Source organism: Nanorana parkeri, unplaced genomic scaffold (genome assembly GCF_000935625.1).
Source record: "Nanorana parkeri isolate BGI_ZX_2015 unplaced genomic scaffold, ASM93562v1 scaffold1406, whole genome shotgun sequence".
In the NCBI taxonomy this organism is placed as follows: Eukaryota; Metazoa; Chordata; class Amphibia; order Anura; family Dicroglossidae; genus Nanorana; species Nanorana parkeri.
The window spans coordinates 138329-165245 of NW_017307674.1; the positions used below are offsets into that span (position 1 = coordinate 138329).

General features: G+C 41.4%; 1 protein-coding gene across 2 annotated transcripts; it reads left to right on the top strand.

Annotated features, from left to right (window-relative positions):
• On the top strand, positions 1–26917 carry REEP2 (receptor accessory protein 2). 2 transcript variants are annotated; one of them, XM_018569834.1, is made up of 8 exons: positions 1–107; positions 6737–6809; positions 9496–9572; positions 15192–15312; positions 17102–17215; positions 18751–18898; positions 22867–23027; positions 25976–26917. In XM_018569834.1, exons 1-8 carry the CDS (start codon positions 76–78, stop codon positions 26048–26050), a joined length of 801 nt encoding a protein of 266 aa, XP_018425336.1. In that variant the 5' UTR covers positions 1–75; the 3' UTR covers positions 26051–26917. The 2 variants fall into 2 exon arrangements, with proteins under 2 accessions (XP_018425336.1, XP_018425335.1); XM_018569833.1 differs by having other exon boundaries at positions 22885–23027.

The window sequence follows — 26917 nt, forward strand, 5'->3', positions numbered from 1 at the left end:
TCTTCCCCCCGTGGTCGCTCCTCTCCCACCCAGACCAGTGATCTCCCGGGGAAGCCCTATCTGGGGACAGGCAGGATGGTGTCCTGGATCATCTCCAGACTTGTGGTGTAAGTATCATGGCAGAGTGTGTGTAGGTGATTTACATGTGCCGGGGCTCCTCCATCCCAGCCTGATGCTGATGTACATAGAGGAGCTCCTACTGCCATCACATGCTGAATACCTGGATGTCTAGCGATGTCAACAGATAGATACGGCCTTTAGTGTGTGTAGGGGCCCTCTTCTGATTATATGACAGGCCAGTGTGCTGCTATGCTACAGATGGCAGGTGGAATGAGGATGATGATGATGAATTGTATAATATGTAGCTAATAATAAGCACAATCTCTTCCTCTTAGCATTAGATGATTCATGTAGGTACCAATGTTTTCATTACCTCTGCCATTTGTCTGACCTTCATATTAAATGATCCATGCCAGGATGATGACAAGGTGTGAAGTGCAGGAGCCCAGAACACAAGGTCACATACATAACTATATCAGGGGTAGGAAACCAGCTGTGGTGGAACTACACATTTCATCATGTCTGTGGCTGCCAGAGTCTTGCAATGGGTAATTGGACTTGTAGTTCAACAACAGCTGGAGTGTCGAGGTTACCTACCCCTTAACATTCACACACTTCTCCCATCCCACCCCAACCTGCTTCCTCAGTCCCAGACCGACCCATACCTCCGAAAAAAGCGGAAAACAGGATAGCTGTAGGGCTTCTGGCACTGTTGGCACGTGGCTTTCTTTGCCTGCACATTCTAAGGCCCCTAGTCAGTCGGGTGCCTTGCAGGATACCGGCTTGCTCCTTGGCAACGAAAGATATGGTTGGTGGGTGGCCTACACTGCATACTTTGCCGAGAGTGTCTAAGCTCTCGAGTCAGTGTCCTGCAAGGTACCTGACTGATTCCATGCAACCATTGATGTCATCCATCACTAAAGACAGCCACAGTTTAAGATTGGCCACCGACCGCGTCAGTAGCCATGGATGACATCTTCGGTTGCTAAGACTCATTTGGGTGCCTTGCAGGACGCCTGCTGGCTCCCTTTCTACAGTGGAATTGGACACCCAAAGGCTGTGGTAAATTTTTAGATCCATTTTGCTGCGGCACCCCAGTTGAGAATCCCTGGCTTAGAGTTCCTCTCAGGACAAGAAGTAAGGGGAAGTCTTCCTGTTCTGGAGACAACTGTCGAAAGTTGGCCCTACACCAGTAGAGTTGTGTTTGCAAAAAATGTGTTTTCAAAACGTTTGTTTGATTTTGGGGTCAAATTGACAATTGTTTTGGACCATAATGATGGAAAAAATTGAAGGAGCTCTTAGCAACCTGGGAGGCTGTGGCAACCCAATCTGCCACCCCACAACCACCTCAGACTGCCTCATTATAGGAATGGCCACGCATAGAGCACAGGGAGTTATCAGTTCACAAGATTTCAGGCAGGATTAGCTGTTTTTTTTTGCACCTATTGAACACATACTGTACAGTAAAACATTTTTAATGCTATACGTAACAGCCAAAAAGTGAGCAAATATAAGTCCACATTGTATTTAGTTGCTTGCCTGGAGTTCAGACCTTTAAATACCTCACCAATAGCTATGGAAACCAGTTTGTGGCTTTCCAGGTGCTTCTGGATTGGTGAAAGGGTGCAGCATGCATGATTTAGATGGACATACATTCATTTTCCACTTTCCAGACAAATTGGTAACACATTAGACCTAAATTACAACATATCATGGCTATAAAACACTTCTAAGCTCTGTCAGCCATTGTATGTACAATTCATGAAAATGTCTTGGACTTCAGGCTTTATTTGAACAAAATGTCATATGGTCATGTTTTGTTGGTACATGTCCAAGGCTAAAACTGTGAAAACTACATTGTCTAGTATCCTCAAACCTTTATTATATTGTATGTTGTCCGCATTAAACGTCTGCTTTGTTGGTTACATCGAATTTGCTGACTAAAACACTGCTGATTGTATATTTGTGTTAATTATCAATACAAGCTGTCAAGCAAAATGAACTGTTATGCCAAATCAAATAACAAGCCCTGAACAGTATTGTCTATTAAATACCTATAGATTGACTGGCCAGGAATACAGTATAGTAGGATACTGTATGCTGATTTCATTTCATTCATTTTATGTTTACACACTCATGAATTTCATATTTCTGTAGTTTTTTTTTTAACATTAGTAAACTCCACGTTCAGCCTCGTTTACTTGTACACGAGGCTGAATTTATACATATAAAGGAGTTAATCTGTTGTGTTAAAAGCTGATAGTCTGCTGAAAAGCTTTTGTCTAGTTAGCAGAAATATTTGCTTAATCGGGGAAGCTAATCTGTTTATTATTTCAGTGACAGAGGAGCGATTAAGGCTGATATCTCCTTGTCTAATACACATGTTCTTTATTAAAGTAGACCTGAACTCATAAAGTAAAGCGTTGCTATGATATAGGGAACATCTAGAAATGTTAATTGTGCCTAAACAGTAACCTTTTTATTAGTATTTGTTTTAAATTCCTACTAAAAAAATAGCAGTTCACTTCCTGGTATGTGGGTGTGCCTAGGCACTCCTATGGCTACAGCCTCAAAGCTGTACATCTGTATGAACGGCACCGCTGCCAGTGACTGCTAGTCTCACTGGATATGGTGGTGTCACTGTTGTACTGCTCACTGTGCTCCTTCCTGGAGTGTCTCTGAAGGTTCTCATTCATCCAGTTCATGGTATATCTGATAAAAAAAAAAAAAAAATCAAGGCAACTGGACTTGCTGTATTTTTTTTAAGACATTTTGCTGGTCATCCGACTGGCTTGCTCAATTCTCAATTCTGAAGATGACCAGTGAAACGTCTTCAAGAAAAATACAGCAAGTCTGGTTGTCTTGATTTATTTTATACAGATATCCTTGCCGGAGTGCAATCTGTAAATGGGGAGCTGCACTGCATGCAACCCCTGCCTCTGCATTATTCATTTTGTGGCTATATGCTTTGTATACCTCTCCTGCATTCAGGTACCTTAACTATTAACAAAAATGTATCTTATTTGTGTATCACTCGGCTGTAGATCCTCAAATCATCTCTGAATTGGTGCTGACACTGTTCTTCCTTCTGGAGGGTGGTGGCTACTGTTCCCCATGGTCCCTGTGTGTGTTGTAATGTAGTCACCGCTCCAAGATCACTCCTGTAATGGACTAAATGTGAGATTATAGTCCATTGTGGGAGCAAACTTGGAGTGGTGGCTACTTTACAACACACACAGTGACCATGGGGAACAAAAGTAGCCACCCTCCAGAAGGCAGGACAATGTCAGTCCCAATTCAGAGATGATTTGAGGATCTACAGCCGAGCGATACACAAATAAGATACATGTTTGGTAATGGTTAAGGTACTTGAATGCATTTTTACGATTTAACTCCTGAGTTTATTGTCACTTTAATTACTTCCCCCCAGTTATCAGATCTCTAGCCATCAGGGGCAGCTCTGACATCAGGTAACAAAACCCTAATCCTCTATGAAGATGGGTACTGTTACACATATACACAGTGCAGAACAAGGCATAGTAAGTCAGTAATGGGGAAAAGATCAGCCCCAGTAAGCCCATAGGCAGTACTGGTAACTAGTCCTTTGCCCTCCTCTTGCCTTTTAGGGTACAACTCCCACAGTTCAGGTCTTTAAATCAGACCTCTCTCCTGTATAAAACAGTGCAAAGCGCAGACTGTCACTTTGGCGGAGAATTGGCGGTGGAGCTAAAAGCCTTAGGGTCATATTGCAGAGTTTAAACAGCACTTTCTCCTATCTGATAGAAAAGACCTTCAATAGTGCTAATATTTAAAGAAATTGGGTATAATTCGATTTTTTCAACATACATAATTACTTGAAGTTGAAGTTAAGGCAAACTATTTGTTTATCTGTAGTAACCCTTACCTCTAATCAATATGCCTTACAATTTACATGATTACCCTCTAAATCTGAATGATAGTTCCTATAGGCCAGTGGTTCTCAACCTGGGGGTCGGGACCCCTTCGGGGGTCGAATGACGATTTGCCAGGGGTCGCCTAGGGGCTTCCGGCCACCCAGGAGAGAAGCACTTTCTCTGCTCTTTTTTTTTTCTGACATCGGTCCCGCCGTCAGTCAGAAATATTTTTTTTCTCATCGAGCAGACTAAACCTTTCCAGGAGAAAGTTTTTTTTGTTTTTTTTTCCGACAGGGTTAAAAGTAAACCTGCCGCTCCGTGTGCACAGTGAGAGGGGATAGCAGTCTTCCCCTCTCACCTGTCACAGAAGTTCCAGCACAGTGCTGTGCTAGAACTCCTGTATTGGAGGTGAGAGAGTCAATAAAGAGAACGTCTCACCTCCAATTGCTATTACACAGGAGCTTGTTACATCTGTGTGATAGCAATGAAGTTAAGTGGAAAAAAAAATAGATAAAATGATTAAAGAAATAAAAATAAAAGAATTCAAAAAATAAAAAAGCGATTAAAAATAAATAAGAAACAAATTATTAAAAAATAAGAAAATTATAAAAAATAAACAATAATAAGGTGAGAGTCCTCCTCAGCCCTCTCCTAGCGCAGCAGTGTCAGTTCTCCCGCCACGCCGCCAGATGTCGCTGCAGCAGCCGCGTCATCCCTAAATTTTATCGTTGGGGGTCACCACAACTTGGCACATGTTACCAAGGGGTCCCGGCCCTAGAAAGGTTGAGAACCACTGCTATAGGCAGTAGTGGTGACACCATAATCAATGGCTTCTTCTCATTGCCAACACGGCTCACAGTGTGCACATGAGGTAAAGTCCTTCAGTGGATAATCACCTCTCCACCACTAAGGGTCTGTTCACACTAGTCCGTCTGCTAAAACGCTGCATTTTAGCGGGTAGGCTAGTACGTTGTGGCAGCTCTGGCAGTGTGCGATACTGCGATAGATGTGCGGTAGATGTGCGAACAGCTGTCACTGTTTAATTTTTGTTTTACTTTAAAGGGAGTGTGCAATGTGTAGACCTCATTCAGGTCCCCGCATAGCAGCATAGTGTGTTGAGCTGACATGCAGTGGCCTGAGGTGGCATTCAGTGCTCTGTGAAAAACAAGCACCTTTCATCACACCGGCGTTCTGGTGTAAACAGGGCAGAAAGACAACAATTGTATTCTATGTGTCCTAGCGGTGACCTGCATTGATCTGGTGCTGTAAAATGCAGGTCACCACTGTATGTGTGAATGTGCTCTAATAGTGTTTTCCTGCATCATGCCTAGTGAGTGTTTTTCAGAGAAAATCTCCTCCCAGTGTCATATTAATACATGAGCACGTTACCAATCTGATCATTTGCAGGGATCCCTCTGGTTCTGTGTCCTGATTTTAGAAGATGATTCTTTATTGGTGGGTCCGCCTATAAGTGAAGGTTTTTCATTTTTTTTACATGCCTGTATTTTGGTGCCTTGACTTCCGCTTGAAAGTATATTCAAAAATGTTGTTTTTCATATAGTAAAGAATGGACAAAACCCCTGGTCACTTTAATTTTCTGACAACTCATAATTTTGGATTTTTCCTCACTTCCAGTCCTGGTGACAATGGGACAAAAATACAGAATGCAGTGGAGACCGAGACAGCAATATAATGTGACAGGTGTTCGGATCCTTCACTGCATTATTTAAAATGTTACAGTTTAAGCTTATTTACTCACACAACAGGTAACAATATAAAAAGAGAAGTTATGCTTTGTTGTGTGCAGAAAAGAGTGCCAGTGTGATGTTAAAGTTTCCCCCTATGAATAAAATTGACTATGCAGTCAAGGGGCCCCAGAAGGTTACAAAAAAATGCAGTTTTGAAATATGTTGCCTAATGTTAACGCCACTGCTTAATGTATTTGCCATACCTGTAGACCAGGGGCGGGCAACTCCGGTCTTCCAGCTGCTGTGGAACTACAGGTCCCATGATGCATTGCAAGACTGACAGTTGTGGGCATGACTCCCAAAGACAGAGACCTGTTGGGATTTGTAATTAACGCACAGTCGGAGGGTTGGAGTTGCCCACCCTTGCTGTAGACTATTTGCAGCATCCCCAAAACCTGTACAAAAAACTCCCATTTTTCTCATCCCCTGTCACACTTTGTTGCTAGGACGTACTGAGCTCAGCCATTGCTGCTACAAGGGGAGAGAAAGTGCACTGCACATGTGTGGCTTTTCAACAAAAGCACAAGGAGAGCACTCGCTCCTGTGATTCTGAGGGCGAGTGTTAAATGTACAGTGAGTTCAGCAATGCTGCAGTGTTACAGAGTGCTTTGTGTATGAGAGGAGATTTGAATTAGGAAGCGCCCTCGCACCATTGATGCTAGTGGGGAACGTCCAGTGACTATAGCTTCCTAGCCACAGGATGGTAGTTTTATGGCCAGACTTCTGGAGGATGTAGATGGCCTACACATGTTGCAGGTATATAAGCTACATAGTTTTGTATTACCTACCTGCATAGGCAGTTTTCTTTCCATGGAGAACTTAGCTTTTAAATCCTAGTTTACATATGACCTTTGTGTTTTTCTAGTTGATGGAATGACGCATGTTCTCTTAGTAAACATTTACTTTTCCAAGCCTTTAATGTTTTGCAATGAAAAGTGGTGAAATTGCATATTCAGGCATTGTGTATTATATTGTGAGGACTGTTACTGTTACACTGTGTTTTAATTATATCATGATACTTATTTTATTTCTTAGGCTGCTGTTTGGTACTTTATATCCAGCATATTCATCATACAAAGCTGTGAAGACAAAAAATGTGAAAGAATATGTAAGTTCCTCTTAGTTCCTTTAGTTATTTGCAAGCTCAAATGACAATTAAAAGATGACAGTGGGAAATATTACTAGGGATGCACATACTGTATATGCATAGGGATCACTGGGAAATTTGCTCTGTAAATCCTTTATGGACATTCACCCAAGTTAAACTGGTCCACATTCACCCTGGGTTCCACAATCACTTGCATCCTGTTTACAATAGGATGAACGTGGGCCCGGAGAATGCAGCAGCCAGTGAACAGCTGTCAAATCTCACTTTTACAGTAGAACTAAAGAATAGTGTTTACCCTGCAGGTGACTCTGTTGAGCTCTCCATGGTGCTGAAACTGTGCATTACATATACAGTACACAGTTTTTTTTACCAGGGGAGCTTAAAGTGACATTAAACCCTCAGATTTTTTTACATAAAACAATAGTGTACTGTGTGCCTTACTGTAATCCATGGTTTTTTTCCCTTCTCTTTGCTGCTCTTCCTTTTAAATCTGTATCTGTTCTCATGCTGGGCAGAACTTCTGTTTTGCAGCAGACTGCCTTGTCTCTGAAATGGATACATGGTGTCTGTGTGTAGGTTTGCAACCTGAGCCAGCACTACAGGAAGAGGCAGTCAGCTGCAAAGGGAAGTTCTCCCCAAGCATGAGAAGAGATAAGGATTTAAAAGGAAGAACAGCAAAGAGAAGGGAAACAACCATGGATTACAGTAAGGCACACATTACAGTATTGGTTTATGTTAAAAAATCTGAGGGTTTAATGTCACTTTAATATCATTTTTTAATGATAAACAAATAAAAAGGAAAATAAGCACTGTGTTCCCCCCGCGCTCCGAGAGCTAACTATTCGGGCATACCATGCATGCAGGATGGTATCCCATAGAAGTAGATGGCAAACATGCAGCCCCCCTACTATGCTGATACCATCCCGTTCAGCAATGTGGCTGTGGGGTTCTCTCAAATATGGTGCCCAGAAGGGGATGCTGGCAAGGTGGGAAAGCTTATGAACTACCTATCTGCCCCCGGTCGGGGGCATGTTTGTTGTTACCCCTCTGTGATAAACTAATTTAGTGGGTCCCTCAGACCAATTCACTGTGCATGCAGGTAAGCAGTTAAAGCGAATCTTGCAGTAAAAAGCAAGGTCTGCTTATTACATCAGGCCCCCAATCCTATGGGAAATGCTGAAACATAGCTGTCAAAAATGTATGAACACAATAGAATACTACCCAAGTCCATAATCTCAAGGTGGTCTGAGACATAACCCCTATATACTAATACAACAAAATCACATTAATGTGTCAATGGGGTTTTAAGAGGCATCAGACTTGAATTTTTTTAAAATACTGTACACATTTTCAAAAAATTCAAGTCTGATGCCTCTTAAAACCCCATTGACACATTAATGTGATTTTGTTGTACAGCTGTAAAAAATGCTGAGGATCCCAAATCTCGCAGGAGACAAACATGTACAGTGGAGGAACCTCTTCTGGCTAGATAGGAATGCTCAATGTTCCCAGGATCTCACAGGAAGGATTGTGGCATCACCTTCCCGTGTGGAGGACGGGTGTAAGGTCAGTATCTTTACTGACTTTTCTCCACAGGTTTTATTTTCACAGCTATGAAGCGGAGTTTAGGGCCAGGGCAGCCTAATTTTCTAAGCAGACCTTGCTTTTGAGCATTGAGGATGTTTCCACTACTGACATGGTTTAACTGCCTAGGAAACTATGAGAAAAGAGTTCCACTGTGACATCACTACACATATATGGAGTTATACCACATATGGGGAGTGAAGTCACAGCGATATCCTTTCTCATAGTTTCCCCAGAGTTCCATGGACACTCAAAACTGTCAATAGTTAGAGCTTCCATGGTGCTCAAACCAAGTTTGAGCAGGGAGGAACAGGGCAACTGTGCTTATCCATCCTTTGAGCTCTGCCAGATGAGACGCCATGGGACACCTTTGGGTTTTGCAGGAACCTGGAAGGTAAATATTGGAAGGTAAATATTATTCAAAAGAAAGATTTATAAAATAATTTATTAAAAAATATACGCAGTGCACAGTGAACTAATTAGGGGCTGCTTAAAACCAATTCGCCATGGAAAGGGCAACCACCTACTTTCCCACCATGAATCAGGGTTGCTGAAAAATTGATTGGCATTGGGAGTGGGACCTCCCTTTTTTGCAGAACCCTGCATGCTCAGCAATCTTTTTTGCTAGGGGATACGAACACATATGCCTGGTGTAACTGGCATGTTAGTTCTGGTAGTTCAGTGCAGTCAGTCAGTGTTTTTTATTATAATTTTTTGTTTCTATTAGCTTTAAACTTATATACAACAGTATGCCACAAGGGATTGAGTGCATGCCCTATTGCGAATGGGGACTTAGGCTTCGAAAATTAAAGATAGAAGCTGATTGGTTTCCTTAAGCAACTGCCCTAGATTCTGCCTGCTCCATTTTTAAAGGGAATTTCTCTCAATGTATTTTTTTATAGAGCCTCAATCTGTCTTTACATTCACCTTCTGTAATCTCAGAAGCAGTGCATAACAGCATTTAAACTGTGAAAGAGATGGAAGCCAATCAGGCTTTACTACGTTTCACAGTTCTGGGAATGAAATTTAACAAAAATAAAAATCTTTGGACATGTGACTTAACCATATCCAGAACTGACACATAATGCATACTGTTTTACAGGTAAAATGGATGATGTATTGGATCGTATTTGCCTTTTTCACAACTGCGGAAACCTTAACTGATATTATCCTCTCTTGGTAAGTACCTGAATATTTAGCAAATATGAATAGATTGTTAGAGCAATAGATGAATGTACAAGCATTATGTTTTTGTTATCATTGATGGATTGCTTTTGGGCACAATTCACTCTGTGAGGTCATGTCAGCTAACTGGTTTCCATTCAACTTTCCAAGTTATCCATTATTGTTTGTTGGTTGAACTTAGAAAATCAATTAAGCACATTATCTTGACAGACAAATATGCTATTGATAGTTAGACAAGTACACTATTTTCCAGATATTAATGGTGGTGGAAAAAAAGCAAGGATTATTTATTTACTGTACATAGTGCTCTAAAGTTTTGTGGAATATTGGAAATAAAGAGTTTAACATTAGAACTGCAGAGGCAGTCCAGGTCAACTGAACTGTGACAGTTGCTAGCATGTGATCTGCCTAATCTCATTTACTGTCTCCCATCTTAGTAGTGTGCGTTGCATGAGGTTAGGCAGTTAACAGGTAGCTGGAAATTTTAATAATACACTGTGTTTGCCTAACTGATTATGAAACCTATATTTCTAGTACAAAAATAAACTAAAATTAATTTTAGTGCACACAAACACAATATACTCCCAAATTTGTTCCAAATAATAAAAGATGAGCCTGTGCTGAGTAAGTAGATATCAAATAGGTCAAGCCTTACAGTGAAGGTTAAGGGCCAAAGTCACCAGACCTCTTGAAATAAGGGCTAGATGCCAGGGGAAGTAAAGGTACAAAAAACATTATTCTGGAGTGCAGCACTTGCCATCTTTAAAGCCCCACTCCGGGCTGCTGTTAAATTTACCTTTGCAGTAGGACCCCCCTTCCCCACTGTATGGGTTAAATGCTCGTTTGACTGGGAAGGATGGGGTGGAGCAAGTAGAAATACTTAGTTTATTTCTCAGCGTAAGTAGAAATACCTTGAGTATATTCCTCGATCTCTGATATCATTGTGTGCAATGCAGGACCAGCAGTCCTACATTGTAAGCAAGTAGGGTGAGAGCCTGCCCACATTATGGAGCATTGGACAGCGGAGGAGAGTGTTGGGGGAAAAGGGTGAGTATTTGTACGTGTTCCTTCCACCCTAGTCAAAAGAGCATTTAACTCATGCAGTGTGGGACTGACCCTACTGCAGGGGTAAATTTAACAGCAGCCCGGACGTGGAGGTTAAGCCAAAGAAACTAAGGGTTTTTTTTGCCAGTAGAAATAAAACAATTTAATATCAGAAGCTGCAGGAAAAAACAAAGGCAGAGAGAGCCCAGAGCGTCTGTCAGCTCCATAATAGAAAGGCCCGTGTACAGCTGACTTACTAGTAAAGTCTGGATACCTTGTAAAATGTGGGCCTAGGAATGGAGGCTTCATCCCACCCAAAGCCCTACAAAGCTTCCGAGCTCCAGGACCCAGACAAGAACGTTTTAAGATTCTGAAAAAAGAAAGAGATTCCTTTCTGCAATAAAATGCTGGAGCATCTCACCATGTGTAAAATGTGCTGCAGTTCTTTGAAATATCTTCCTTTTCCTCCTGAGATTGTCACACGCAGTCTGTAAATAGCTACAGCATTGATGTCAATCCAGGCATGAAGCTGCATAATGCTCTAAAAGGTGCTAACTGGGTTTTCAGTCATGTGCTGGGTGTGAGAACTGTACGGTGCTGCAGTCAGCCATAACCAGCACTGTTGTTACAGCATTAATGTGACTTAGAAGGTGAATTTTATAGCATTCAGGTTTGTACAATCAGGTTTGCCTTTGAAAGGCTTGAAGTTTCCACCTTAATTCAGTACAGTACAATAAGTAAGTTTCAGCTTTTAAAGCATTAAAGGGAATGATCCCAAATGATACATAAAGCTTGTATTATTCAAAGAAATTGTCAGTTTAGTCAACCTTAACCCTGAACTCCAATCATACATTTAAAATGTTTTATTTATTCAGTTATATATAGATAGATTAAAATAAATGTATTTTACTTACAAATATAATATGTACATTAATCTACTTTGATATCAGCCTTCTGGGATTGATAGAGCTCCGAGTCAATCGGGGCTCTGTTGCTTTGCACGATCGCCCATTGCTTGGCGCTATAAGGCTGCCGTTACTATTCGGGTATTCTGACGGTGGCACAGTCACCACTATCAGAATACATTCATCCATCCATGCTGGGTTTTTTTCATGCACTCTGCAGGTGTATAGCCAGCTTAACAGTGAACATGGTTACAAGAGGGGGAGTAGAGGGAAACCTCATCCGTGTGCTGCTGCTCTTTTATTGCCCATTTAAAGGTTGGAGATGGCGAATTACAGGTGCCACTTTTTTCTTATAATCAGCAATCAGGTGTGTGAGTGCAATTACCATTGGTTCAAAGGGACAGGTTGTTGAGCTGCGCCACAGGAGGAAGATAGGATACATATATCGGGCACATGATTGAGATTTTGATATAAGATTTTTGCATAGCGTTATACTGTAAGCAAACCTGTCATGAAAAATTGCAAATATCGACCATACCAGACGGTTAATACATGTCTACTGCTGGACACCCCTTTGTTCCCTTTGTGTTAGACTGGCAATTTGCTGCTTAGACAATAAGCACTGCATTGTGGGATGACAGGAAGAGTGTATATAAGTATGCAACCCTTATAGCAATAGTGTGAGGATGGTTTGGCAGGCATAGCATATATTTACATTCTAGCAAATTTATCTTAGAATGTCCTATTTCCAGTGTAGATGGCTCTGTGCTCTCCCCTGGCTAATCCACAGCTGCCAGCACCATCTTTGTGGAAGCTTCTCCAGCTATTTTCCTTGTTTGTGAGTAGGTCAGCAAGTGATGATGCAACTCCCACACATACACTATCCCAACTCTTGGCTCCACTCTTTGGAATCTGCTCGATGCTGGGAGCTGCAGTGTTAGGTAAAACAAACTTAAAAGGAAAAGGATTTTTTTGGGGGGCAGAAGAGACATGTGAAGTCTCTTCTATCAAAAAACGATGCAAACTTTTGTTTTCAAACTACAGTTTTCCTTTTAAGCAAACCTGTGTTTTGCCCATTTAATACTCAACGCCTCCCCAACATATACTTTCCTTCACTCTCTGCTGGTCTGTTCAGCACTGATAACTGAAAGAAGTACCTGATACTTCTGGGTATGGAGGAGCATGTGGCCCACTCCTACTGGGCCAACCAGCATTGTCACACAGGAGGTCTATAACTCTTTGTAAGCTATGGCTCCAGAAACTCATAGCTGTCACATGACTTTACTGCTCTCCCAGAGCAGTGGTAGAGCAAAAAGAAATCTATGCTGTTTGGGAGTGCTAAATTAAAGTTAACCTGTTCCTTTGACATTCTCTTACTCATCAGACAGGACTCTGCCCTCTGACACATTTCACCCAACAGCCTTACTCATAGGATAACTTCCTGTGATCAAGCCCATAGGGTGAAATGTGTCGGGGGTGTGGGCAGTGGTGTATTCTGGTTTTTTGCTGCCCTAAGCAAGACTACACTCGGGCACAGCCCCAATTGAAATTTGCCCCACCCCTTCCTTTTTAAGACATTTTGTGTAACCTGTCAGTTGATGGATACAGTGCTGATAGTGTATCCAGCTTCTGAGAGGTTACTCTATTAGCGTAGCAGGAACCCCGCTGTGCATTTTGCTTATCCTGTCAGAGGCTGGATACAGCGAGCGTCTGTTTAAATAGTAACAGGCATGCGCTGTATCACTTCTGCCAGTGTTGGAGAGAGGAGGCTAAGCTCATCTGTAAATTCGGGTAAGGATAAAAATGTTTTCTCTTAATGGCCGCACTGGTTTGGGGCGGTGTTTTTTGCCCCCTTCCCCGGCAGTGAACCACGGCAAATGCAAAGTTTGCCTAGCGGTAGATACGGCTCTGGTGTGTGTGGAAACTTGTTCTCATTTTTAAACACACAATCAGGTTTGAGAAGAGTTAAAAAAAACTGACAAGATATTTCAAGCAAAGATAGATATGTTCATTTAGCCCCCCCAAAAATGAATACTATTCATTAATTATAGAAGTATGACCTCTAGTACATATTATATCTATATTAATACTACATTGCCTATCAAGGAGAAATAGTACTCATGCCAAACACAATGCCCCCATGTCACTTGGTGATATGTAACAAGATGTTTATGCCTTTATACAAGCCATCACCCCACATGGATTAGGATTAAGTGCACTGATTAATAATATCAATGCAAAATTGACTTTGGGGTCAAACTCGGTGGACAAGATCCGATCAATACTGAACTTGAGTTCCTTGCTGGTGGGGGCTGGCTGGGTGCTTCCATGGGGCCCCCTGTAGTTGGATGCCCGGCGGGGGTGAGGTTGGTGGTATGGGGACAGAAGAGAGATCCTGAATCCAGAGTCTGGGGTGACTGGTGTAGGTCTGAGGGGGGAACCTCCCCGTTGCCTGGTAGTAAGCCGGGTGCAGGATGCATTGCCCATGTGGGAGGATCCTGGGGGCTGTCAGGTCCCCCACATGGAGGATGTCAGTAATGTAGGAGAAAGGTTTCTTAGTGAGGTCCAGAGGTGGGAAGCCGAACAGTAGGCAGACCACAGGTTAAAGTGAGAAGTGGGATAGAAGGGGGCCAGCCTGGTAGTGTACATCGTACAGGCTAAACTCACAGGGGCCCCTCAGGCTGCAGGGCCAACACTCTGCCTGGATGAGGAGTTTCCACTCCTAGGTGCTGCTGTTTGTGTGTTCAGAGGAGGCAGGCGCAACACTGTGCACGCCACTCAACTCATTTGAAAGTTTGCAACTTCTTAGCTGTAGAAGAGTTTCTCCTCCTCCATATTTAGCTGGGGGCCCAGACTATGGGAGGCGACCTCTCCCCTACAGTGAGGCTTTGCTACAATTTTTATTGTAGCTTTTGACTCAAAAGTCTGCCATTGAAGCATTATAGTGTGTAAGCCCCAATGATGAACTTCCCTTATTTGCTTCCTTTTCATCTTTTAAATATACAGTTAAAGGCGTTTTGTTATATCTTTGTTATATCTGTTCAATAATTGAAAAAGATACCTGTTTATCCTGACAGACATCTAGTCCTGTCCTGTATACTCTGCAGTTTCCTCAAACAGTCTTCATCATTCTTGCCTAGGATACCTTTGTAAACTAAAACCCCCCCCCTGCTCTCATACACATAAAATGGGGGAGGGGTGTCCTGTAGTCCACAGAGGTAACCTGGGCAGGGATAATAAGACTGCTTAGGACAGGACTGCAGAACACACACCACTTCTGTAGTCCAAATCAGGAGAGCAGCCTAGGGTAATAAAGCTGCTCCCCATAGATACAGTAGAGCCAGCGAGTGTTGTCACCCTAGGACAGGAAGTGTGTTTCTGGAAGGATCACCAGGTGAAAAGTCACAAGGAAAAATTCTGTGAAAAAAAGAAAACTAATGCAACTACCATTTTTGTTCTTGAGTTAAGATGTGCTTTAGTGCATCATCATACTTTCTTGTATATCTAGCTAGAGATAGTGTACAGGAAATAAAATTAATTATTTCTCTGTTTGGCAAGTTCACACTACAGGTGTTAGGCTGTTTATTTTTCTACTTGGTTTTACTGTTGTGCCATTGTAAAATATGTTCTTGCTGTGGCTAATTTTAGCCTTTCTTTCTTTCAGGTTTCCTTTTTATTTTGAGTTAAAGATTGCTTTTGTTATTTGGCTTCTATCGCCTTATACTAAAGGCTCTAGTGTGCTGTATAGGAAATTTGTCCATCCAACACTTTCTAGTAAGGAAAAGGTAGGTATCTTGATTCATGTAGTCACTAACTTAACTTTTTATTGCATTCTGGTTGGTTGCTTTGGACTCTTGTTTTCAGTTTTCTATGTTCCATCTTTTATAAATCAGCCTCTGAATGATTGACCCCAATGTGTAAAAAACCTTCACTGAAGTGGGTATTTGATCCATACTGCATGTACACTGTATGAGGACTCTCTCCCTGACTCTATCACAGTCCTGTCACATGAAAGAAAGTGGAGTGAGTCATGTGCTGCTCAATGCTCCTTGTTCCATGTACCCTGATATAATAAATATATATACTGTATGGCCAAAAGTATGTGGACACCCCTACAAATTGTTAAGTTTAGGTGCACAAAGTCAGATCCATGATTTTGGTGAGCCCTGACCTCAGCCTTATTAAATATCTTTGGGATGTATTGGAAAGCCCATTGTGAGCAATGCCTTCTGGTTCAACCTCGGTACCTGAGCTCACAAATGCTCTTGTGGCCAGTGGCGGAACTACCGCCGGGGCACCTGGGCCTCTGGCTGTGGGGGGGCCCAGTGGGGTCCGGTCCTGGGCTCCCCCACAGCCTCAGTGGGGTCTGGTCCTGATTTTTTTGGCAGTGCACGGTCCCAGTGTTTGACGGGCTTCTCAGCGAGGGGGCGGGTCCTGTGACTCACCTCCCCTCCCGGCCGCGTCCTTAGTAACAGGCGGAGTCCGGTGGCAATGGTAAATATTGCCATTTTAATACTTACATATTGGGGAAAGTGTGCCATGATACAGGACCTACTTGTCTGCCATTTTTCCCCAGTGTTGACTGGAGCAGACAGGTTGATTAAATAGAAGCTTCCAAGGGTGAGGAACGTATTGCTGCTAGGATGGGGCCACCTTACACATATTTGCTTTGCTTCATGGTAGAAAAAAAACCCTGTTTATACTATCCACATTTCATCACTGTCTTAATATTAATACATTGCTTGTTTGAACCATGTTTCCTGTTAAGAGCAGAAAGCACAGTTGTATAGACTCCTCACCTGGACTGAAATAGCTTACTCTGATTTTACTGCACACTGAGCTTCATACAGTGTGCATTGGAAGCTGCAGCAAGTCAGATAAAGCCCGCCTCATTTCCAGACTAAAAGATTGCCACCACCGTCTAACCCTTTCCTCCCCAGCCTGACTGCCTATTCAATTCCATTGATTGGATTTCATTTCTTTCAATCATGGAGGCTCAGCATCACATGTGGGCCTTACCTAGGGAGGTCTGCATGCATCCAATTCTCCAGACTGACGCCGCCGTTGAAGGCATTTTAATATTTGCACAACACCTCCCAAAAGTCACCCCACTGTTTGCATTAGGGCCGGGGTCTCTTAAGAGTACTGAGGGCTGGATGTTATGTACAATACCCTGCTGCCCCCTCCCATGAGCCACAATTTGCCTGCATTGCATAGAGAGGCATATAGACCAATTTATTAGGTCACTGGGTTTAAAGTAAGGTATGTAATGAAAATATTTCATGTTCATGTTATTAAAGGGGGAAGCTTTAAATTCCAAATGCCATCACATTTTCATTCAAGCATGTGGCTTCTCCAAGAATACATAAGAAAACAGCCTACCATCCCAGCTTCTAAAAGCAGAATCAAATTCAACACTGCAGTTTAGCAAATAGGGGAATTGCTGTAAGCTGCTGTTCCTGGTAATAAGACAGTATTTATTACCAGTCTGGTAATGTAATGAATATATAGCAAACATCCCAATATGAAAAAGGATAAGCCAAATGTTAAATGCCTATTTTTATGGCCTTACAGGAAATTGATGAGTACATTGCCCAGGCAAGGGACAAGAGCTATGAAACAATGATGCGTGTTGGTAAAAGAGGCTTGAACATTGCTGCTAATGCTGCTGTCACTGCAGCTACCAAGGTAATAATACATTTAAAATACTGAAAGTTATAATGGCACTTAAATGTTTTATTTTCCCTTAAATAAATCATGTGAAGTCATGTCTAATCTTCTCTAACCGTGGTATACCTTGATGACTGCACTTTTATGTGACACTGCAGGGCTGGTTGAAGCAGCCTGCCAAAAGTCTGATCTTGCTTTATGTGTACCAAATGTCCTTTTGACAGTCTTTTTACAGTCAGTGAAATCATGATCAGTCATGTTGTACACATAGTAGCTCAGTAGGACACTGCTTCTCTGCTTTGGTGTGGGTCTGTATCCATATTTCTTAGATGGCAGGTGGTCATTAGGAAAAGATGATACATATGTACTTTCTTATTCTGTGAACATGGATGTGTTGTGATTTGTGGCAGTGGCACCACACTTATTCCTGTAGCAACATTTTATCATGTTGACACTTTTCCTGCCAAGAGAATTCCATGAGATCATCCGCACCAGTCATTGGTACACCCTGGATCACTTAAAGGAGAACTATGAGATGAGTGATTTCCACTCACCTCATAGTTCTAGCCGACCTGTAACAATGAGACTGTCACAGGTCGGCTCAGTAGATCGGGAGGTGAGCGAACACATACCGGGTTCGCTCACCTCTCGATCCTGTCACAGCTCTCTGCCGTGACAGGGGGAGGGGCTGGATTCCCCCCTCCCCTCCAGAGCTGACTGGCGGAACAGACGGGGGAGGGGGCGGGTACAGCTGGCTCTGCCTCTAGATAGGCAGAGCCAGCTGTCACTCACGCAGCTGGGCGGATCTCGACGTCGATGTCGGGATCCGCTCCAGCTGCGGCGTCTCAGTATAAGCTAGCTGTAACTCGCGGTATACGGAGCTTAGGGTAATGGTAGGACGCTAGTTTGTGTCCTCCCATTACCCTAAGGAGAACTATGGGGAAAAAACTGACCCCATAGTTCTCCTTTAATTGTCATATGATGCTATTGACATTTTAGGGATTGGATGAAGAGTCTTTTTTCTTTTATATCGGCACACCTTGGTTTAAAAGAAAAGCAGGGCAGTTAGGGAAGGTAATGGATTTAAACTGGTCACATATGCAATTGGAAATTTACAGCTGTTTATTTAGAAAAAAGGGGAGTGATTGTGTTTCACTCCTTGTTGCGCTCATATATTTATTGAAAGCTGAACTCTAGGAATAATCTATTTTTTAAATTTACATTGGCCAAGCAATCACTGTAGTAGTCTGTACGACATTCAGGAAGCACTTTCCGAAGGTGCTGGAGCAACTTCCCGTGTGGTACCCTGAACTCGCTCGGCACCTCCTCCATTCAGAAAATGTGTCGTATTCTTTAAAAATAGATTATTCCAGGAGTTTGACTTTAAATATTATAGATGGCCCAATAGGACAAAAAGAAAAGAAAAAAAATAAGTTGTATCCAGTTATGTTTGCATAGCGTATGCTAGTTTAAGGTGCTCTTTTTTAGTTCATGGCCAGATATTGATATGCACATTATAAAGGTGTAGCTGCTCACTGTGTCTTCTCTCTCAGGGTCAAGGAGTGTTGTCAGAGAAGTTGAGAAGTTTCAGCATGCAGGATTTGACTCTCATACAAGAAGATGACGCAGTGCATCTGCAGAGCCCTGAGCCTCGGTTACGCAGTGCCTCTACTGGGCTGGTGGAAAGCATTGTAGATCCAGGTAGAGACATAAAAATATTGCAGGCCTGTCATAACTCTTCTAAGGCCTTCTTCACATTGTCACACTGTCATGTTCCATAGCATTTCATAGTACTGCTGGTTTGATGGGCGTATTCCCTGAAAAATTTCTGTCAGGACGGCTTGGGGGCAGTGTGCAAAACTCTCTGTAGCAGCTGGCAGTGTCAATTGTGACAATATGTGTCAATGGTCATAACATGAAGTATGTATCAAGGACAGGTGGTTGGCAGGGTAGCTGTCAGCATAGGCAGTACACTACTAGGGAGCAGTGCTGGGGTAAAAGTAATGGTAACACTAATAATAACAACCATAACTATATTTTATATTATGATAAAATGATCAGTGCTCTTGCACACACACTCTGGGCTTGTTCACACCAGCTGCCACGCACAACTGCTGCTGGTGTGCCTGTGCCCAGATAGTAATGATGCGCTTGTTCAAGCCACATAGGAGTGTTTTGTTTTTTGTTAGAACTTTATTGAAATGTGGCAAGTGGCATTTCATTAAGTTCCATGGGCACACCGTGGTGTGTTGTGGTTGTACGCTTCTCAATGCGCTTAAAAAAGCACTGCAATTCCAGTTTATGACAAAGTGTTTTCAAAATAACACACCAAGTGCACATAATTTCCTCTGGAAGGACATTCATTATTGATTGTTGCAAATGTTTGTGCCGCCAATATTCTCTGGTTTGATAGTAATGTGAAGTTTGAAACTGTCAGACTCAAGCGGCTTTACGTAAAAGCTTTACACTTACAAATTTTTTAAATGTAAAAAAGTGTAACTTTGCACCTATGTGTGTGAATACATCTTCTTTCCCGTCCGGGTAAATGAATGATCCATATTTCATAATGGTGCTGTTACATGTTGAGTCTCAACGAAGAGCATATCTGATAGTAGTATTTGGGTGGATTGGGGGTGTTTTTTGCACAGCTTGGAATGGACCCAGGAAAACAAAAAATAATAAACTCCACTAAGAGGCTGGGAATTAAGTAGTCATTCCCTAATTTATAGTTTGAAATATTGTGATATGCCTCCCATATGTAATGCAGGTACTCAGAGTTCAATTTAGACACTTTCTTTTATTATAATCAGAGAGTTGACTGTCTTGTTTCTTCACTACCTTTCCAGTTCATAGTTGCACAGTTGTCCACATAGCCAAGTGAATAAATATATAGAAAATTCTAAATGATTGTACAGTAAATAAGGGTATCCTGCCTATCTCTTCTGTATGGTAGTATAACATGCAATACAAATGCTGAAGTGGAATAACTCATAACACCATGTGGGCCATTGAGGAGAAAGATGACATATGACTGATTCCCATTGGTAATGTGCTTAGTCCTTACATTTTCCACCTGTTTCCTGAACTGAAATCTGAAGGCTATCCTATGGGGTAATGTTTGGCAAGATTTTACAGCGCTCTGTTCTAAGTTAACAGTTAACCAGGGCTGGAATAAATTGTATCAGGACTTCAGCTAAGCAGTTTACAACAGCATGTTCTTTATATGTCAATATTTACTGTATATGTATGTTATAACAATACAATGTTTTTCTCCTTTTACGCTTTCATAAAAATCTGAGTAAGTTCACAATGTGCAGTGTTTTGTTGTGTTCTGTTGCATGATTTTAATTTTGGATTATCGAAAGTATATTTTAAAGTCATAATAAAAAGGATTGTATTACACAACACAGCTATTAATCCATTGAATAAATATGATCACAGTGTTTAATGTTCAATCTTTTCAACCCCTAAGTAAGCCCAAGGTAGTTTGTTTCATTTGTATTGTTGTTATTTTGTTAAGTAACAATTCTTCAGTTATACACAGCAACATCAGAAAGAAAGGGAAAATATAGTGGGAGGACAATGCAATGTATACTTTACACTTTAGCTGTGTCCTTTGGTGGAGAGAAAACTTTAACATTTATCGGTCAGCGATGTGCTACCATTACCTAAACACTTCCATTCCCAGCACATTGTTTTAATTTGGTTGGCCCCATAGGCTTCCATGAGGGTGACTATATTATTTCAGGAGGTGACAATGATTTACTAAAGGAGTAGAGTATGTTCACTTTCAAAGTGAATTCTCGCTTATTTTAGTGCATGAGGTGGAATTCACTTTGCAAATAATACTCTATCGTGTGCAAGGAAAATAAAGAAAACAGAAGTGTGCTTTGCCACCTCACTCAGCAAGCTAAGTAAAAATGTATTTCCTGCCACTATATTTTACCTTCTGCTCCCTGGAGTTCTTTAAAACTCTGTAATGTTTTAGAACAACTCTAATAAGAGTTCACAGGGGTAGCTGACTGTAATTTGTAAACATTCGTGTCTTCGCATTTTGGAATCTTGCCTGTTTAATGGTGTGATCCTGGGGACTGGGTGTTTTTATATTCCAGAGCAAACACACTGTTTACATACCAAATGTCAGTCCCAACATAGCTGTATATGGGCTACTTCCCAGGTGCACCAAACATGCCGCCATTCCAAATTGCAGGAGTCCAACAAGAGCCGCACTCCACAGGGATTCTACTGGAATAAAATTATTTATACAAACAAGGAGAGCTGTACACACAATTTTAATTCCCAACAGTGATCCTCAGCTGCTCATGTGTTTCACCCATTGGACTTCATCATGATTAATCCTAATCAATGATTAAGCCCAGTGGGTGAAACACATGAGAGGCTGAGGATCACTGTTGGGAATTGAAATTGTGTGTACGACTCTCCTTGTTTGTATAAATAATGATTTTATTCCAGTAGATTTCATATGGAGTACGGCTCTTGTTGTACTCTGGGTGTTTTTGTAATTTTACTTCTGAGAATCCATCAGGTAGTAAAGCTGCATTAACATAGTTTGGTGCTGTTCTTGCAAAATAGGCATCCACTATGCTTGTAACATTCTCCCCAATGCTACTCCTTAGACAGTAGCCACAATTTTTGTAAAGTTGTAAATATATATATATATATATATTGTGGCATTGTGAGGCAATACCACGGTGTTAGGAAATGCAAAAAGATGGATTCTGTACTCCACACTTACTCTCTTATACTCTTTATTTTTTCATCCAAAGCAATGTACAGCATATATACATATGCTGTATACTGCTTTGTACCAAAAAATAAAGACTATTAGAGAGCAAGATATGTGGAGTGCGGAATCCTTCTTTTTGGATTACATTTGTGTGGACAGAGTGCAGCCTCTCGGCTTTCCAGCAAGCCACTCTAGGTTTTATATATGTATATACAGTATACACTATACATATAGTGTATACTGTATATACATATATAAAACCCAGATTGGTTGTCATGCACGTCTGCTCCAGTTTTGATAAATTCCCTTCATGGTGTTTCATATCTACCTATACTTACACCTAAAATATTGCTTAACATATAACATCAGGTCATCTATTCTTTTACTGTTGTTTATTAGCATTTTCTGTTCTATTGCAAAGTCATATTTTTGCCATTTACAGCTGCCCATATTTTCTGCACAGTCATGATTTCACAGATGGTACAGTGACGTAAGTCAGATCTAAACTGTTTCCCTGGTTTCTGCTTTATAAATTAGCTTTTGTGTGGGTATGCATCTAATTCACCATTGACCTTTAAATGGAATTTAGAGGCCGGTGACTTCCATTTGTAACCTTCATTTCCATTTAGTGTCCTTAGATAGTCATCGCAGCTACATATGTTGCTCCCCCTTTTACAATGTTTCATTGACTAATTGATAAGTTCATTACCAACAAACTTATTTAAAAAAAGACATTGAAGATCAATGATGTGCGAAGTGCAGTGATTCAAAATGACCAATCCAAAATTCTTTCACTGGTGTGATCACATCTAAAGTATAAATACTTGTTTTGGGCTACCACACTATACCCTTCATTGCTCTTCACACTAAATAGCGGAATAAGTAAGCACTGCACTTAATTCATTATGCTTCTGTTGTATAGCTTCTACTACTTGTCCAGCTTCTGAAGACCAAAAGCATAGTGTGAAGTCAGAAGGGGAACAGCCCGATGTCAAAACTGAACCGTCCGATGAAGATGCCACTGAAAAAGTGCCGAAACGGACAGCAAGTGTCAAGAGTGTTAAAAAGGTTATAAAAGTGGAGGTATGTTTTATTATACCTAACATTTCCCAAACACATTCTCAGAAATGTAGTTCAAGTCTCTGGCTATAGATGCACATTTAAAACTCGGAGTTAGGAGAATCCACAAGCTTACTAACGTGGAGGCATTTTAGGCATGTTATCAAGTTGCAGCTTATCACACCCGTGGCTGACACAGGTAACATCAAGGACTCTTCTTGTCAGAGGACTCAAGAAAGCATATTGGTGACTATCAGTGAAGTACAGTAAAAGCACTGGGAGTAAGGCCGGTTTTCGCTAACAATTCAGTTTTGGCAGAAAATATAAGGGGATAACTGAGAGGTGGTCTGGTCCAAGCTCATAAAAATTAAGATTTCCACATGTATTTCAAATATTCTTATTTATTTCAGGTTCTTGCCTGTAGCTCAGCCATAAAATATCTCCCTTATTAGGAATACCTAATACCTGTCACTCCTAAATCCAACATACACTTCAAGATAACACTGGGGGTTAACCAGACAGTAATTCAAAGGACAAAAGGATATTTGTCTCAGAATTATCTCTGAAAACAAACAATTATGAGATCAGTAGCTTCTGGAGCTGTGATATTGGTGCTGCAGGACTGTACAGAGAAGAGTAAGCAGTAATGCAGAAGGTGTTTCTTAGTGTTAAGAATTAGTTTATGGATTTATGTTAGTGTTAGGCTCAGAAGTTGAGAGTAAAGATTCATTTTTTTATTTTTTTTTAAGAGGTGGGGTAGTTGGGGTGAGGGTTAAGTTTTAAAGGCTTACTTTAGGGGATAGGTTAGGTATTAGGGTTTAGGAGTTTTGTAAAGTGTCCGGTATTAACTGTGATGTTAAGAGTTAAATGTGGAGGACACATTGGTTAAAGTGTTAGACTGTGGAACCTACGTCAAAAAATTGCTTGCTTCATAGGATCTTTAAGTGACGCTGTCTCCTTGAGCTTGCACTGGATGTCTTCATCAAGGACACCACAGGCAATGAAAGCACCATGGCGAAAGAAGCCTAAGGTTCAGTTTGGAAGGGCTCACTCTTTCCTGGAGGTCAAGAAAAATCCTTTTTATTACTCCATGTTGACCAACTCCACATTCTTACCTAAGCCTGGCTGCCTGTCCATCCAGCAAGACTCCAAATCTTCTAATCCTTCAGACAAATCTTCTCCCACATGAAGGTGTGCCCCCATTTTCCAAATTAGGGCAATGTCTGTTAGGCTTTGCAGACACCTGGACAGTCTACATCTTACAGTAGATTCTTGGGTTTGAGAGGTGGTTTCCATGGGCTACAAGCTAGAGTTTTGCTCCCAGCTCCTCCTCGGTTGCTTACTTTCTACCATCCTTTTTCACTGCAAAGATTAGTGTGCCATCAGCCTATTTTCTGTGGCAGAACAGTTTTAGGGGCTTTATACCAACCTTTTCACTGTACCAAATCAAAAAGGGGGGTATCTGCTTCATCTTGGATTCTAAAGCTCTTAATGTCCTAATTCAAGCTCAGAAATTCTGTGTGGAATACGCCAGGTCTTTCATCGCCTACCTTCACCAGGGAGGGTCGCTAGTGTATTTTTTCCTAGGAGAAACTTCAAACTCTCCTCTCCCAGACTCATACTCTTCAGTCCAGGAGTCGCCTGACGGTTCGCTTCTGTATGAGAATCTTGAGACTGATGGGAGACCGCTTGAGGGCAGTCCCACGTGTAGCCCAATGTTACTCCAGACTCCATAAACACCATATACTATTGTTGCGGGACAGGTCAGCCCAATCTTTGCTCAGACTGCTTCATCTGGTGATGAAGACCAGGTTGTCCCTGGCTTTGTAGCTCAAAAATCTGTACCTAGAGTCTGGAAAGTTCTTCCTTCCCATCTTTTGGAAGATGCTCATGATGAATGCTGGCTTTTTGGGCTGGGGAGGAGTCCTGAGCAGCCTATTGTTACAGGGGACTTGGACACTGAAGCAATCCTATCTCCAGATCAACATCTAGCTTTAGGTGATTCGGCAGTCCCTGCAGCGCTGGACCACCTAGCAGGAGGTTCATCTAAATTGCATTCAATAAGATAACACCACAGTAGTGGCATACATAGTCCTTCAGGGAGGAACTAAAAGTATCTTGCATCAAGAGAGGTAGAGTGGATCCTGTCCTAGGCGAAATTTCTTGTTCCAGCCTTTTTCATTGTTTACATCTCAGGCATACACTATTGATGGCAGACTTCCTCAGCCGGCAGCTTCTGACCCTGGGATGGTAGTCCCTAAACCCGGAGGTCTTCCAGGATCTGTGTCTGGGTAGAGTATGCCACATATGGACCTCTTGCACCCTAAATAAAGCAACAAACTGGACAGGTTTGTCTCCAGGTACAGAGATTCTTTAGTGGAAGCAGTGTATTCTCTGGATGGCTCCCTTAGATCAGTGCACCTTGGTCTAATCTTTTCCTCCACTAAGAATTTATTTTTCTGCTTTCCAGAATCGAGACATAGTTCATTCTAGTGATCCTTGTAGCTTCACATTAGCCCAGGTAGATGTGTTACTCCAACCTGACAAGATTCCTGTCAGATTTTGAGTTCTGTCGGTGTCCCTGTTACAGTTTTCCCCCAAAATTCTGTTTAGTAAAGCTGTTGTCACCAGAACAAGAAGTGAGGGAAAATATCTCCAATGGAGCCCCAAAAAGCAGTAAAAGTCCAACAGGAGTTCTAATCCTACCCTAAAGTATCTAAATCTATTGACACTACATAAACTTTAAATATAGAAATAGTAAAATGATAAGTACAACTCCTAAATTAGACTTATCACAATGCCATACCATAAGCTTTTAATACAAAATTAAAAAAAAACTCTTTAACTAATAGAAAACAATTTTTGCTACAATTAAGTTTTCCCTGTTTTCTGGTATTTGTTCAGCCGTCTGGTATATATTAGTATGTTGTGTTGTGTGTCTGTATAAACCTTTAACATTGACCTTGTTCCAGCCACAGAACAAGAATCTCAAGGCTCGTCCCAAGAAGAAACCCACTGGAACCACTGTGCCTGGAGAATCAGCATGAAGCCTTGTCTTTCTTTTCAGAATATAAGTTACACACTGCTCATCTGAAGCTCCTTGGAGGACTTCGTGCTACAATAGTGACAAGTACCACTAGTCAATGGATCACTCCTCGTCTGGGGATGAGTATTTGCAGAAAAACGTGTGTATTAAAATTATATAGGCAAATATTCTACTGGGCCGCTCTGACGTGTGGAACATGTTTAAAGTTGTTCACGCACACTGACTTTTAAATAAACAAAAACTCGATAACAGTAATAAGGGAATTGAAACATAAAGAAAGGCTTACTTCTTTTGTGTCTGATATGTCTGGACTGTTGCTGAGTTACTGTCAACCAGCTCTATGGTAAAGGCTGAACCTAGGTGCTCAGTCTTCTGCTAATGGTTTTAGTTAACAGTGGCCTCACTAGTGCAAATAATATGTACTTACCTTTTTATTTATTTGATGACAGCCTTTTTTTTTTTTCCTAATTTCATTTATCCTGGTTATACCGTAAAGCTTGTAGCACACTTAATGATTGTAGTATAGATGGGACTTGGTCACTGCAATGCACTTTGGCAGCTATATACACTATATAATAGTACACAGTAATGCTTACTATATAGTTTGACATGAGCTGGCTTATGGACCCTTTCATATGTCAAAGTGTGACCCATAGGCACAATGTATATAATAGCACCATGGGCTGTACTGCCAATATGACAGATATATTAGAATAACATAATTAGGAGGGAGATTTGAGTTTGAGGTGGTCTGTACTAAAGGTAAGCAAAATGAGTCACATGATCACAATTTAGTATTATGGTTAGATTTATATCTGACTCACGGGTACTTGGAACATCTCTACCAGTTAGAGATTTCTCATATTGC